This window comes from Chinchilla lanigera, unplaced genomic scaffold, assembly GCF_000276665.1.
Source record: "Chinchilla lanigera isolate Chin_1 unplaced genomic scaffold, ChiLan1.0 scaffold00002, whole genome shotgun sequence".
NCBI classification, from domain to species: Eukaryota; Metazoa; Chordata; class Mammalia; order Rodentia; family Chinchillidae; genus Chinchilla; species Chinchilla lanigera.
In genome coordinates, this window is record NW_004955403.1 from 2,723,704 (window position 1) to 2,740,045 (window position 16,342).

The 16,342-nt window shown below is 48.3% G+C and overlaps 1 protein-coding gene across 8 annotated transcripts in view; it reads right to left on the reverse strand.

Annotated features, from left to right (window-relative positions):
• Plcl1 (phospholipase C-like 1) overlaps nt 1-16,342 on the reverse strand; it is a 261,560-nt gene that overhangs the window by 80,612 nt on the left and 164,606 nt on the right. Inside the window, exon 1 of one of the 8 annotated variants that reach the window (XM_013511993.1) lies at nt 8,529-8,640. The exons of 4 other annotated variants lie outside the window; for them this stretch is intronic. In XM_013511993.1, coding sequence (XP_013367447.1) covers nt 8,529-8,603 — 75 coding nt within the window. In that variant the 5' untranslated portion in view covers nt 8,604-8,640. 3 more of the 8 variants (XM_013512012.1, XM_013512015.1, XM_005373259.2) reach the window with 3 other exon arrangements.

The following is a 16,342-nucleotide window of genomic DNA, read 5'->3' on the forward strand; positions in this document are numbered from 1 at the left end:
CTGTTGCCGGATGTTCCTTAGTGTGGAGAGAAAATAAAGAATTGGGAAAGAAGACGAGGAGGAGAGAAGAATCACGGAGCAAAAAAGAGGCTCTGGGGAGAGAGCTAGCAAAAGTACCTTTTAATCCTAAGCAAGAAGATGTCAGTCAGTTCGCTGAGTAACATCAGGTATCTAAGTCTTAACCTTCGTCATCAAAGGCCAAGGAGTGCTATGAGTCTCCTACTTTAAAATGCTGGGATAAAACTGTCCTAGCACTCAGCTTTGAGCTGAGAGCATTTCCATGAAGTGTCTTCTCCTCTTCTTCTTTATTTTGCTTTTAACTGACATACTAATTGTACATAGTTATAGAGCACAGTATTGGGTTTCAATACATGTATCTATTATCTAACCACTGAAATAAGGTCTTTAGCAGATCTATCATCTCACACACTCATACATTTATTTCTTTATGAAAATAAAGTTATCATTCCTAGCTACCTTGAAATATTCAGAGCAGTATCACCTACAGCCCCCTTACTATGCAGCAGAACCTCCGGAATTTAAATTCCTCAGATCTGCACCTCTGTGCTGGTTGGCCAAACTCTCCCTGCCTCCCTCTTCTTTCCATCACTCCCAAGGGTCCCGAAATGATAGCTTTACTGCCTCTCTTTTATACTCAAACAAAAGATCTCATTCCTTCCTCTCTCCTCCTCTGCTCTCTCCCCACCTCACCCCCCGAGGCAAGGTTGGTCAGATAAAGGGTCACTGAGCACCCACAGCCTAGTCACGTTCCCACGCACCAGAAAGAGTTACTTTGCTTGCAATAAAGTCTGTTTAGCTCAAGTCTGTTATTTCTTAGACTCTCATCTAGCCCCGTCTACATACATTGACCACCACCATGGAGAAGAGAGGAGAGGGGAGGAATCGGAAGGGAGGGGAAGGGGAAAGGAAAGAAAGGAAAAGAGAAGTAAAAAGAATTGAGCTGTGTTATGTACATGTACCAAATCCTAGTGATGAATCTAACCATTATGCACTACAAATGTGTACTAATAAAAATAAAAATGTTAAAAATAACTATAGAGCTAGAAAGAGATACTAAAATATGTTTTAGAAATGTGTAGAGATAGGTATCATACAGATAGTGCCAAACTATGTGAATCGATTGTACACATTATAATGTTATCCCTTAATACTTTAGCACGCACCTAGTAATAAAAAGGCATTCTCCTTTATTATCTTAATGAAATGATCACCCTGAGATAGCTGGACTTTGAAAAATAACTAAATAAAAATAGAAAATATCATCAAAAGAAAAAAAGGAAAGAAGGAAGGAAAAAGGAAGTCAGGCAGGAAGGAAGGAGGGAGGGAAAGAAGGAAGGAAGGGAAGAGGGAGAGATGCGGGGGTAGGGAAGGGGCCTGGCAGACGGGGGTCCTGACTGTTCAGCCCGAGCCATTTCCATGCCCCTTCTGGGCCAGGGCAAGCTGAGCGCCTCCTGCGCTGCCTGCACTGGGGAGGCCACCCTTCCCCCATCACCTGCACTCCCCAGCCCCTGGGGCCACATCCTCATCAAAGCCCCCCAGTTTTCACACAGCCCTTCCAGGACACGGGACACTGGCAACGACTGTGCCATCAGCCTCTGTGGGCACAGATGACGGGCTTCCTTGGCACCCTCCCCAGAGCCCTCCTGCCCCCCATCCATCATTGTTGGCACTGATCCGCCCAGCCTCATTGTTCTGCGGAAGGTGCCATCCATTACCACCCCTGACAGGACGGACAGGTGACACCGCACACGATAAGCTGCAGGTCCAAGTTTCACTCAAAAGGTGTGGAGAACGGTGTTATTTGCAGAAGGCCTGGTGAGTGGGAGATTTCTGGATCTATAGGCACCTGCAGCCTCTGGGGCCTCTGCCAGCTCCGATGCCAATCCCTGGAGGGAGTGGACGCCCCTCCCCAGGGAGCAGAATTCATGATGAAACTGCACTCCAAATATTCCACCCATCCATCTTCAATAAAAAGCAGCGCTCATTAGGAAGTCCCTTCGGAGAAGAGAGGAGGTCCTGTCTCAGCTCAGCCCTTCTCTCTCTCCATCCCTGCTTTCAGAAAGAAAGAGAGGCCCAGCTAACTCCATAGTTCCATAAAATCAGGAGAGAATTTTACTTCCTATTTGCATCCTAAGTTCTACTGTGAAAGGTTCATAGCAGAGGGCTAAAGGGCTTCTGGTGGTGTCCACTAAGAGAGGATTTCTGCTGCGGTACTGCAGTCGCCTGGTTTCCTTCCCTCCGGGAATGGGAATCAGTTAGAATCAGGAGCAGAGCAAAGCCGTCCTGGGGGTTCCCACACCAAGGGGAGGTGCAACACCGACTGACCGCCCCAAGGCTCACTCGCAAGGTAATAGAATCAGGCCAGCCAACACATGCCTTTAGCCTCCACCCCACCCGGTCCCCGCTGCCCTGCCCACTGGGCTGCTCAGCCGATCTGCCTGCCACAGTCCGGATGGAGGATGCCCCGGAAGACCTCAGGCACTCATGGTAGGGCTTGGGGAGAGGACTGAGTCAGGGGGCCAAGAGCTCACTTGGTGTTGGGAGCAGACTCGGGTCAGAAGAGGCGGTCACTGTGGGTATGACCTGGAAGCAGGGATCCCCCGCCCCTGCTCCTCCCTTCCCTCTGCCTCCTGACCACCATGACAGAGCAGCTTTTCTCCGCTATGCCCTTCACCATGCCTCTCCTGCCTAGGTGCCAGCTGACCATGGACTGTACCCATGAGCCAAAATAACCTTGCCTCCTTCAGGTTGTGGGTGTGCTTGTCCCAGTGATGAGGAAAGATGACTAAGAGCCTACCAAGATGAGGAATAAATCATTCGCTTCAAGCAAGCTCCTCTCCCACCCAACCATGCGATCTAAAGTCTTGTGGCCTCTAAAATTCCTGTTGGAACTGAGCCACCAGTGCAGTGGGGGCTGGGAGGTGGGGAATCCTGAAGGGGAATGGGAGGACACTCCCCCAAAAGTGCCTGTGCTGTCCCTTTGGCTATGCAAGCACACACGACAGGCACCGTCTAGGAGGAACGGGCACTCGTCACATGCCAACCTGCTGTCACTTGATCTTGGTCTCCTCAGTCTGCACAACAGTGAACAATACATTTCTACTGCCCATAAATCACTCAATCAAAAGTGTTTTATTAGAGAGTTCTCGGAGGACTAGGGCATCACTGAAATCCCACAGTCTGTTTCTCTATCAAGCCAATTTCATACTTTACCCGGAAACGAGATCAGATCAAAGCGAACAGTCTCCACCAAGCTTTCACAGCTAATCCAAGCCACCACCATGACTTCTGTTTGCTTTTGACTCCACAGAATTTTGTGGTGGACATGGGGTGACAAATTGGTTCTACTATAGAGGTTTTTCAACACACCACCATCCCACCACATAGAGGAGCTACTCAAGATGATCTACTCTCTGATTTCAGGCTCCCTGCCCTGTGACAGCCATGCCAACATAGAGCTGAAGCTCTCCTCTATTTAAAGCTAGGACTCTCCTTGTCACAAACAAGTATCTCCATTAGCATCTTGGTAATCTGACTCCAGAACAATGTATAAACCAGTGTTTGCCATCAGGTTTTGTGAATAGTATAAAAGAAAAGCTGAACTATAGTTAGGGTTTTGCACGAAGAGCGAGATAGTATTTTACGCTTTGCAGCCCATTCCGTCTCTGTCACAGCAGCACAGCTGTGCCCCTGCAGCACGAAAGCAACAATGAACAATGGGTCACAGATGAGTGTCTCTGCATGCCCACAAAACTTATGTCAAATGCAGATGGCAAGCTGCCTGTCCTGTCAGCCACAGTTTTTCAACCTTGAACTTAAATTATGAAACGTAAACTACGAAAACATCAAAAGAAACATTGACTAGATTACGGCTCCACCTGTCCCCTTTTTAATTCAAACTCAACTCAACAAGTTTTTGGCTACTTGTTAAACAGAAATGAAGCGTGGTGAGACAAATGCAATAAAGATCTCCGTCAAATATAGTGGTGTATTTGTCTCCTAGCAGGGCGCTGCCCATGATCTTGGGGTCCTCATATCCTACTTTATCCCTGAGGGTTTTATTCTAAAAATAGCAATAGCTAAGCTCAAATGGGCAGTTCTGTGCCATTACTGACAACCCTCAGTTGTCTACGTTTCATCTGAGCCCACAGAAATCAATTCCTAAGTAAACATCTATCCAGCAAAGGTTAACATTTCAATCTCTGTCCGATCTATTGACTTCTGGCAATTAAAGTTCAATACTCCAGAACACGTGTTGCGAAGGTCTCCTTCTCTGCTGCACTCCTGGTTCCTTCTCAAGTGCTTCTGTTAAATATAAATGTATACAAAACAATCGTTCTTTTCATTGTCAATTTCAAAATGGAAATTCTGTGGAGCAAGAGGAAAGGACATGCCAAATTATTTCCACAGTTACAATAACAGTGAAAATATCCTATGTAATAAAAATGATGACAACATACTCAAATCACAGCCTAACTCGCCACCTAAAATAATGAAGATGTTTCCTATTACCTCCACTCCCAGATTCACAACCCTCATAAAATGACAACATTAAATAAGACTGAGTAAACACCGGAAGATGAGAACAAATCTGGCTTGAGTAGGTGGTGGATACCTTCTAATGGACACTTGAGTTCCTTGAGAAAACATAATGCAAAATCCATCTACAAATCTAAAAACAAAACAACCTGACAACATGGAAGGATTAACTTCTGCATTTAGGCCTATAAATAAATAGTCATACTCAAGGCATAAAACCAAGATTTTAGTTGGATTCGATCCTCAAAAGAATACAGTATGAATCATAATAAAGCAAAACCATTCTTATGCAATGAAGCTGGTTCTGTAAGACTCATATTAATAAAATTGGTCCCAATGTGCAAAATCTATTCCTCTGCCAGTTAATATAAACTTGGGTTTCACAGGATTCCTGCTGAGCTGGGAGCAAAGTTCTTTATTTAGTCCATTGCTAGTGGAAATAACATCAGTCAGGAAGCTATGCATCACGCCATCGGCCACCTTGTTAGAGTAGTTTGCTTTTTTAAGACGTTTTCAAACTCGTGCTTCGAAGACAGCCCTAGGAGCAGCCGCTGTGAATGGGTGACAGGTCCCAGCAGCGCGCCGGGAAGGAGCCCAAGGCTGGCTCAGCAAAGTGCCATGGAGCAGGCGGCAGGGAAGTACACCCCCAAGATGGGACACTGTAGGTAGCTCCAGATTCAGATTTGAGTCTTGCCAAAGTGAGGTAAGACTCTGTAGATCAGGCCCTAACTTACATTCTGCCTAAATTGTATCTCGGTAAACAATGCATCAGTATATTCTGAATGTCTGGTAGGTAACCTCGCTGAGGTTTTTCTCAAATAAAAAGAAAAGAAAAAAGTAAGACGCAAAATTAAACTTCTCTGCAGCAGCCACAGTTTCCTGGCAGCGACAGGCAGCAGAGGCCTCAGTCCTGCCCCACGGTGGGGCTGCGGTTCCTTCTGCTCAGCCTCTGCCCAGCTCCCTGCCACACCACCAAAAGAGATCCCTGCCTCGGATGACTCCTCCTCCCCGTCAGACACGGACCTTTCCCTGGCACTCGGGGCTTCTCCCCCTCCCTCTCCGAGACATTACTGTAGTGGCCCTCACCTCAGAGCTCCCCAAGACCTGAACGCTGGGTCCCCCAGCTCCTGCCCGTGATGGAGTGGCCTCTTACATGTGTCCTCACGCAGCCAGGCAAGGAGCCGCTCCCAGGCCCCACCATATCTCCCCAACACTAGCCAGCTTCTGACGCGCTCCAGGTCTCAGCTTCTGTTTATTCAGCTCCTGAGCTCCTGAGCTCCCTGTCACCTTTGCGTCTGATTCAGAGGAAGAGCTAAACGCACCTAAAACTGTCTTTCCCCAACACCGCCCAACACCTTTACTCCCGCGTGTCCCCACCTTACTTCCACCTGGACATCCCACTGACTTCTTCCCTCTGAGTTTTCGGTCTTGGCCAAGCTATCTTCGGCTAAGCCTGCTACCCCTGCATGAAGCAAAGAATGATTTTCCTCCACCACCGTGGGCCTATACGCCCTTCCCTCCCCTCATCCTACCCCATCTGCCTCTCGGAAATGGGCCGCCCAGCTCTCAGAACAGCAGTGTCCCTTTTCCACCAGGTTCACTGCACCCTCCCGGGACCTTCGCCTTCCTCGTCTCCCCAGTGCACAGGCCCTGGTGACGACTCAGCCCTCCCTGGGGTCCCTGATGCTCTCTGAGCATCCTCTGCCCGGTGACATTGCCTCTGCTCAGTCCCCTCCCCTGGGTTACTCTTCTCTCTGTCTCCATGTTTATGGAACTGACCTCTTTTGCTCCATTCAACTCCACCTGGAGCCATGATTTAGTGCTTTTCTGCATCCCTGTCAAGGCCACATGTTATGGTTTATGTCTGTGTGTCCCCCCAAAGCCTCAAGCGGCCATGGAGCAGGCTTTTAGGGTTTGACTGCTTGTGGGTGTGAGAGCTACACCCACCCTGGGCTGGACAGTTTGCATATGTAAGGGAGAGGAAAAGGGTGCTTGAGGCCATTCCTCCTCCGCCATTCTGCCCTGGTGTGTGCTTGTTGCCTTGCTGGGTTCTGCCGCCAACAGCTGCAGCCCTCTGCCATGTGCCACTCTGCCTTATAATCTGCCAAGTACAGACTGAAACCTCTACAAACTGTAAGCAAAATAAACCTTTCCTTCCTTAATTCTGGGCGTCAGGTATTTTGTCCCAGCAATGAGAAAAAAGTAACCAAGACACCACAGCACCACACCTTGCACCGCTTGCAGCGTGTGTCCACTGGGGCGCCCCGACAACTCCCAACCAAGCAGCCTGGCCACAGGGCCTCTCTTGCCATCGTCCCCGGGTGATCCCACTCCTTCTTACTGAGGAACTTCGGGGCATCCGGCTTCTTCCTCCTCCACTCAGAATGTCCCCTTAGGAACCACTGGTGTCCTACTGCAATCGATTGTCTTCTTCTGCCAGACCTCTCTTGTTCTTCTCCAGGACGTCGGCCCCCTTGGCTGTCCCCTCCCCATGAGGCCCATCCAGAACCTCGGTGCTGTCTGTGGACCCCTGCCTGAGTCACTTGTGCAATCGGAGAGTGAGCTTCCTCAACGGTGCCCAGCACACTCAGTGTGCTTTGCAGACACAGAGGCTGCTCTTTCCCCGCAGCAGGGACCCGGAAGCAAACATCTGAGATGTGGGCTTACAAGTCTGCGGGATCAGAGACACCTCAACAGCAAGATTGCTGCATGGCTGCGGCTCCTCCTCTACACAAGGCAGGGAAGGGGGATGGGGACTCCCACACTTCCTCCAGGAGAAAACACTTCATAAATGCCCTGAGCCGTCCTCAGCTCAGTCAGAATGAGGTCACGGATCCACCCCAGCCACAAAGGGATCTGGGAAATAGGAGGCAGGTTGTCAAGATCAAATCAGACCAGTCAGGTCCATCCCTGGGAGAAGGCACAGAACAGAAGGTCACTTATCAAAGACACGCCGGGCCGGCTCACCTGCGGCCCTGTGCCTCTCCTCTGGGCCATCTGCTCCTTTCTCTGGCTCTACTCACAGCCAGCTGACTCCATGGCACATCCTGGTCTGCGCCGACTTCCTTCCTGAACGAACACCGCTTCTGTCCACTCAGCCACCCATACTTGGCATTTCCCCACAGGGGCTCCTGCTGAGAACCACTCAGGTGACAGCTCACCACCCCTCATGGGCCAGTCCCAGCTCTCCACACACACTGTGACTAAGGAAGTCCTGCCCTGCCTCCGACCTCTTTTGTATACCTCATTTGCTTGCACAGTGCTTAGTAAATTACAGGCTGATGGAAAAATCCTACAATTGCTTAGAAATAACAATACACAAATTGCTAAATGTGAAAAATGTGGTGGCTGGATCTTTAAAAACAGCATATTATGCACACATTTGGGGCAAAATGCACTCCACCAGAGAAGAAAATAATGACGATTCTATCTGCATGTCAGTAGCAAAATCCAATCCCATTTCCACTGCAGAAACAAAAGAGGCCAACAGTGCTAAGTAACATTCAAAGCTGTCAGGTAGAGACGCAGTTTTCAAACATTCCAACTCTACGGGCTCACCTCAATCCACCGCCTGCAAGGTAGGCAGGAAAGAGCCTGTGGCTGACTTTAGAGAGATCCGATCGGGACCCGGTTAAGAGAGCTCAGCCTAATGGGCCGTCATCAGCCAAGAGCAGCTTTGAAGTGGGCGAAGATTTCACACAGGACAGATGTATGCAAGAGACTCAGCGGCCCAAGCCCATCCCGACCAGGCTTCACGCAGTCCTGTGACAGCTGCCTGGCATGTGCTGGTCCCATTTCCTGAGCAGACACATGGACCCCATGGTCACACAGTTCCCAGGTCCACCCGGTCTGGATATGGAGCCTTTTCCTACATCAGGTCCCATGTGGCACCAAGCAGTCGGCTCCTCCTACAGATCTCAGTCGCTTCCTCCCAGCTCCCGGCCATGGGTAGGACTGTGCTTTCTCACCTCGGAAACCTGCAGCCTCACCGCTCCGAGTACAGGGCCCACAGCCCACAGAAAAGCAAGCCTGGGCATCAGCATCCTTCCTCCCGGGGCTGCCTGGGGGACTTTTGAGACGCTGGGGGAAAAATGCAGTTCACGGGGAAGCTCCCAGGTCTCTTCAGGTCATTGTCCAGAGGGGAAATTCCACCCAGGAAGAGGCAGGCTGGGCATCTCTGTCTGCCTCCGGCTCCTCTCCCGATCTCCTGACTCCACAACAGGCCTTCGGGGAAGCTGAGACGGCCCCCTCCCCACTTTCATGTCTCGCTACATCCCCTGAAAGTCCAGGAGAGCAAAAGATGAGTCCTCCGTGCCACCTGCCCACGCAGCCCAGCCCCAGAGCCGAGCTAATGCCCATGGAAGGAAAACCCTGCTCTGCCCCGCCCACACTGTCCCTCAAGTCCCCTCCGCACGTCTGTGCCCTGCATTACAAAGTAAGATTCAAGTGAAGCACATTTGAAAGAAATGCTCCTGCCATCATTTGACTTTTGGATTTAGGCAATGAGAAGTATTTTACATACATTTTATTACTCTATTCAGGACAAAGTGTTCATGTCTGGTCCGTTCCCTCTCCCTAACTCCAGTCTCAATGTCACCCCAAGGTTTTTGGGTAGGTGAGGACATAAGTTCGCCTCCCCCTACCACATGCCTCTCACTCTCAGGTTTCCATACAGCACCATATATATTCCAGAAAAGGGATAACGAGCAGTCTTTCAGAGGATCATCTCATCTCTCTTAATATTTCTAGTTCGTAAGGGTTATCTGACCCCAAAGACAGTGATTTAATGAAGAATGATGTTGTACATCAAAATTTGCCTACTCTTGTGACTAGTTTAAAATAAAAGGTGCCCCCAAATTTCTGAAAGGTCACTATAGTGACCTTCTAAATTGAATGAAAGCTGAGCATGGTGGTGCACACCTATAACCCTAGCATTTGGGAGGCTGAGGCAGGAGGATCGCCATGGATTTGAGGCCAGCCTGCACTACAAAGGGAGAACCTGTCTCAAAAAAAAAATATATTTAAATTTTAAAAAAGCTAAATTAACTGAAAGAAGCAAGTAAGTATGAGGTCCAAAAAGAGCTCAACTACAATAGCACAAAAATAGAACTCATCCCTTCTTCATGTGACTAAGAAAATAGAGAACACGGTCCAAGTGGGTATACCAAGAGAAGAAAGAGATTTCCTTACGACAAAACAAGAAAATCCTGAGATGTCAGTATGCATCCCTTCCACTAAGTGGTTTGGAAGAAAAATATGTGGGTAACCATAGCAATAAGATTTCAACATAAGATGAAGAAGGCTCCTAAAATATCTGCAGGTGTACCGCTGCTTAACAGAGGGTGTGGGCAGGGAGGCTGCATTTTCTGTGTCGACTCCGGAATAACCTCAGTGCAGGTCCTGAAAGACCCCAACCAACGTCTCCTCCCAAGCAGGAAGAGCCAGGCCTCTCCACCCGCTCCCAGCGCCCTCCACAGGGCCCACTGAGCCCTGCGAGGAGGGCAAAGGACCTGTCTCTAGGCAAGAAGCACGCAGGGCCGCTCCCAAAGCCCTCGTCCAGTTACCACCCTCCCATGGAAGCTTTTAAGTGGTTCCAAAAAACAATATTGCTCTGGGTAGAAATATCCTTTTCACATTCAAATGTAGCTTAATAAGTCGTGTGACAAATTGCTGTTTTATGACTCTTTTCTGGTGTTTGTAAAAAATATAAGTTAAAAAAATCAAATAAATTGCAATTTGCTAAGAGTGTCTGTCTCCTTTTTTCTCTTTAATAAGAGGATCAAAGCAGTATTTTTCTCTTTTTGTTCAATTTTGTGTATAACAAAAAGCATTTCTTTGCCTCACCTCCTTGTAAGCTACAGATCCCTGTACAAACACAGTCTTAATTAAACCCAAGAAAGTATGGCTATATTATGCATTTCAAAACAAAAAAAATTGGTCCACAATAGAGTTATTGTTTTGTTTAGACAGTGCATATGAGTACAGAGGCTAAAAATTCTTAAGCAACAACATAACCTTAACCTTAAACCTTAAATCACAGCCACCATGGAACCCAGACAGAAATCAAACATTATTTACTGCACATTTTTCCAAGAATCTTTACTACAAAATAACACTGAACAAATAGACTTAGTAATAAATAAAATTCATTCTCAACCACGAAGTCCAATACAGAGGACTGGACCCAAGGGGCTGCCACTGTGTACATGTGCAGACCGTCCCCAGGGGAAAACAGTGACGTGAACTCGGGTTTCCGGGCCAGGCACTAAGTGATCCCGGGGCCTTAGAATGAAGTTTAAGAGCTGAAAGCAACAAGGCCAGGATGGCAAAGGTTTTGAAGACAAAACCTGGGGCCTGGCTTGATGAGATATGAACACAGGCTGTGTAGAATATTGTAAAACACACCATAAGATCTATCTATGCACCTATGTATTATCTATCGTTTGTCTATCTAGCTCCCTGTGTGAAGCCTGCGCTTTCACTCCCTCTCTGGAACAAAGCCCTTTTGTCTGACAATCACAAGATCTATAACCAGTCGCTTAATCAAAAAATTCAGTCCAATCAGAAAATAATAAAAATCAGTATGCATGTACCTTAAATATTGTGTGTAACTGTAAGACTCTGACTATGGCCCCCTCACTCAAGTTACCCACTGAATCTTTATTAAAGGACGGTACATTTCAGTTTCTTTAAAATTCATAACTCAAAACATACTTGCAAAACAGCTCACGCAAAAAATACTTTTTTTAGTATTTTTCCCCCATCTTTGATAGTTATTCTGTCCTCATCTAATTTAATAACACTGTCAGCAATTCTCCTCCAGTGAGTCTTTCCAAAGCATTCAATTTATTTTTCAGGGCAACAATAACTCTTTATATTTACACTCAAAAGTCACAGGATTATGTAATATTTAATTAGGTTATGTAATTGTAATTACAAGTACAAATGAAATAAATAGGTTTTGGAAACATCTCAATTGACTCTTTGTGAGCACACAATTCAACGATGGACAACGTGTTACAGAGGAGTCCGCGGGCCTCCAGTTTCGGGCAGGCAGCGCCAAGCGCCAGTGATGAGGATGTGGACGAAAGCTCCACCCTGATTTTGGAAGCTGCACTGTCTAAAGCACGTCCCATGGAAAACTACTTCTAAGGGTGCAATGAAAAAAACTGGCCACCTAAGCCAGGGAAATGCAGTCAAACGAGGTTAAAGACGGTCCTGCATGGAGGACATCGGCCTCTAAATGATAAACGTGCCTTGTATCTAAGAGGTCTTACCATACACAAGTTTTGCCAATGTATTTTGTCAAGGAAAACTTCACAGGCCATTTTTTGATTCCCCTAATTGCACTACTACCTGCGTATTTGCTTTTCATTTCAAAACTCCTGTGGGAGCACCAGGGTGCCAGGTTCAAGTCTGCACTCCAGAGCAAAAGTTGCCCTAATCAGCACTTAGGCTCAGCCTGTAATGTAACAGAAAGGCAGAACTGCACAAGCATCCACTCTGCGAGCTCACAGTCTGTATTCTCACTAACACCTAAAACTGAGAATGTTGGCGGTGGATGGAAACTGGGCAGACTGGTGGCTTATCGATATGCAGAATCCACCAATGAGCTCCCATGAGCAAAACTGAAAAGAGTGAGGAGTATGCAGAGAAGTGAAGATATGCGAGAGACGCTCTGCCTTCCAGTGCGAATGGATACGTGGATCCCAAAGGCGCCCCCGGCAGAGACCCGGGCTTGGTTTCCACTCACTGGGTTCTGAAGCGGCACTGCCTGGTGGCCGCAATAAGAACAAAGATGCTGCCTATGGGCTGTGCCTTGTCTGTCTCGTCAGAGAACGAGCTGTCTGAATCACGCTTTTGCTTCCTTGCTAATATGGTTAATAAATATCTCTGTGTTTAGCAGGCCTTCGTCTGACTTGTTTGCAACACAATGTCGTAACAAAAATTTCAGGTGTTAACCCTGGTTCGTGGCAAACCTCATGTGAGTTAAGAACCAAGGGTGAAAAAAAAAATCTAAGCAAACAAGCAACAACACACTAAACCCCAACCAGCTTAGTCAGTTTTCAGTATCTCTCTTGAAGACAGAAGAAGGTACCTGCCAACCTATTCTATGACACAGAAGGACACCAGAAGTTGGGTCCGTCCCTGACACCCTCTTTTTTATCTGCTTCCTAGGCCAACAGCTCCTGCCTACCGGCCCAGATTTTGCCAATAACATATTTGAAGCTCATTCATGTTAGCTGTTGAGGAAAGATGCTTCTAGCAAGCTGCGGGGAGGAGCGGGCAGGAAAGGCAAAGCTAACATGATTAGAAACGGGAAGAATCCACCAGTCCGTCCCCACACCACTGCTGACATGGAGCCAACCAAGGGTCTCCACTCAGCCCTGCCCCCTGCATTTATTTGCTGGAATCCTACTGCAAGGAATTGGTTTCCTTTTTACATACCTCCTCATGCACTGCTTCCTCTCAATAGGGACCGTGAGCTTCCTGTTCTAGCTGAGACTCTCTCCTGCCTGGTGCGCTCCACACCTACTTGCGGTACCTCACGACTACACTCGCTGCGTGTGTTCTGATGCTCCCTTCGCCCTCCTCTGGCTGCAGGGGGTCCTGGAGCTGGCTCCTGAGTCCGCTGACGTCCACACTGGTCTTTACTCCCCTCCCTCCTTTCTGGTAAACCACACTGCTCCGCGCTTAGCTGTGCTTTTCCTACCCCAGCAAAGAAGGCCTGGTTGAATTTCACTGGAGAACGGCACTGAGACTCCAAGATGGTGGTACTAGCTATGCTTGCTTGCATAACGAGATTAGCATTGCTTCATCTTGCAGATGACAGAGCCAGAAGGGAGAAAAATACACAGGCGATGGATAACGCACACATCTGTACAGGACAAGAACCGCGAGTTCACGCGGAGCTGTGAACCCAGGCTCCGCCCACAGCACGCAGTTTGACTCTGCTTCTGTCTGCCCCTGGCTTTCCTTCTCTTCTGTGACAGTGAGGGGGAAACACGACCTTCATTACCCATAATTAACATGATTGTTTTCCTGGTCTCAAACTGTCTCTCCACAAGACATTCATCTCACAGAAAAAACAGCAATTTCACGGTACAGAAACATGACAGGCACCACAGTGATGAGCACAAAAAACAGTCCCAGCAGACAGCATGTGCCTCCTGACATGAGCCCTTAAAAAGGATGCAACACCCTTTCCACGGTCTTCTTCTTTTTTTTTTTTTTTTTTTTTTTTTTTTTTTGTCTTTTTTGAGGAAGTGTCTCACTACGCAGTCCAGGCTGGCTTTGAACTCACTTTGTAGCCCAGGATGGCCTTGAACTCCCAGGGATCCTCCTGCCTCAGCCTCCTGAGTGCTGGGATTACAGGCGTGTGCCGCCATGCCCTGCTTTTCCACAGTATTCTTGCCCAAAGTATATAATCTGAATCTAATCATTAGGAAACATCAAACCAACTGAAAATAACCAGGCTGTGCACTTCAAAAATGTCAAGGCAATGAAAAACTAAGAAACACTGAAGAACTGTTCCAAGTCAGAAAAAAATAAAAAATGTGACAGCAAAATACATCCTGGATTGATTTCCTAAACGTCCTAAAATGGCAACTAGGTCTGTCCTCTGCTCTAAAGGACATTAGAGGGACAACTAGCACATTTTGAATAAAGCTTATAGGCTAGATGGTAGTACTACCAATGCTCGTTTTCCTGTTTCAGTAAGTATGATGAGCCAAGGAAATCATCTTTTGAAACACACCAAAGTGTAAAGGGACCTTATAAACTTTTCAGAAAAAAGAAAGAAGAGAAGAGACCCAGGGTGCCAGCCTGAGCATGGCCAGCCTCGGAGACCAGAAAGGGGCGGGGGACAGAATCTGAGCTCCAGGCTTAGGGACGGGCTCAGAGAAGGAAGGAAGCAGCAACAGAAAACTGCGCAAAGGGAGAACCGGCAAAGCAAAAGAACTTCCCGGCAGGAGGGGACAGGGCGCCCTGCTGCACATAGGTGGCAGGAGGCCCCGTACTGCAGGGACGCCGTGTGGGTCCTGAGTAGTGGCAGAAACACAGGCCTCGGGCGGGGCCCTCCATGCTGGCACTGCACCAGCCCCGGGGCAACCACCAGTGAGGTCTGTGCGGCTGCAGAGCAGCGGGTACTTCCAAGGCCCTTGCAGAGCGCTCCACGGGGGGAGGCAGCAGCCGACCAGGGCCGGAGCCCCTGCTGGTGACCGGCGTGCACCGGTAACCGGGCCAGGGCCTCCCAGACGAGAGCTCCGCCCTGGCACTTGTGTGTGTCACCTGCCCACGCAGTCAGTTCCTGGTGCTCGTGGGTGCGTTTCAGCTTGGTGGCTCAGAGGCTAGGTCTGTCTGCCTCGCTCAAGCGCTGCCTTTGTTCTCAAGTGCGGGAGTCAAGTTTCGCCCCTTCTGTAGTAAAGTGCAGTTTCACCCGGCAGGGACACTGGCAAGAAGCAAAACGCTGCTCGCTCGCCCGGGCTGCCTGAAGGCCTTCTTTTCACTTGATTTTGAGAGCTTTTGGAAAAGGGGCTGGGGACCCACGAGCAGCCCCAGTCGCAGCTCTTAGCTCGAAGCAGCTGCACCCCCGAAGTTCCCAGTTTGCTGACAGAGTGACGGGGCACAGCCCACACCATTCTGTGTTGTCCAATACTAAGTAACAAGCTAAGATGATAACGTCACGTTTGACACTCCACAGAGCTCTTTCAAGTGTGTTCTCCTTCTACCACACAGCCCTGTGGGAGACTCAAGACTTAAATTTCCAATCAGAAGCCACTGCACACAGTAACTCTCATGCCAGACTTCTTTACGGCTGTAAAACAGCCTTTGGTAGAGGATTCTAGCACGCACTAGGTTAGGTCCCTACCCAGGAAGTCAGTCCACCCAGAAGGTGCGCGTGGACAGGTAACCACCTACGGAAAAGTACGTCAATCAGCTAACACGCTGGATCACTTGGTGCTCCGCACGCTGACAAACGGAACAGCGCGATTGATTACGCGGCCACAAGCTTTCCCGCACAGCCGCTGCCTTCCTCGAAGCCAAAGACAGAGCTTCCCTTTATCTCAGCGAGGCCATCACCTATCACTGGGGACACGCAGAGGCTTTAATTAAAATGGCAATTAACATGGGGACCTGCGGGAGTTCTTTTCTTAAATTATCATTTATTATGAGCCTGCTTTAGGAATGTTAATGCCAGTGTGTTTGCCTAGTACAGCCCTATCTCAGAGAAAAACGTCCAAATATTGAAAGGCTGGCTTCTTTTGGCTTAAAAAAAAAAAAAAAAAAAACGAAAAGAAAAGAAACTGATAGGTTTTCACAGTCTGTTAGCACACAGACAGATTTGTTCTCAGAAAATGATTCGTTTTCTGGAGACATGTGTGATAAAACTGTCATAGAGACCACAAAGAAATTCCAGGCATTAACTTTTCTCCTTCTCTGAGGAGAAGAATCGGTAGTTTATGTCTCTCTAAACACCCCAGCAGAAATGAGCTCTGCTCTCACAGGGCTCCCTGCGGATTCATCCACACGGCCAGCACCCCAAGGCCGCGAGGGCCGGCGGGTCTGTCCTCCCGTGACGGTGTTGCCGGATTTGTGCTCTCAAATTATTTTGCTAACATAGTTACTACCTGAGTTTTAATTGTCCCTCAGTGTGTTTACAGGTGCCAGGCTCACAGTAACAAATATTCAGCAGGAAACAAGACACCTATAAGACAAACGACGATAGAAGCCCAAAAGCAATGCGTAAGAAGAGACATAAGGATAAATCACCACTGAACGG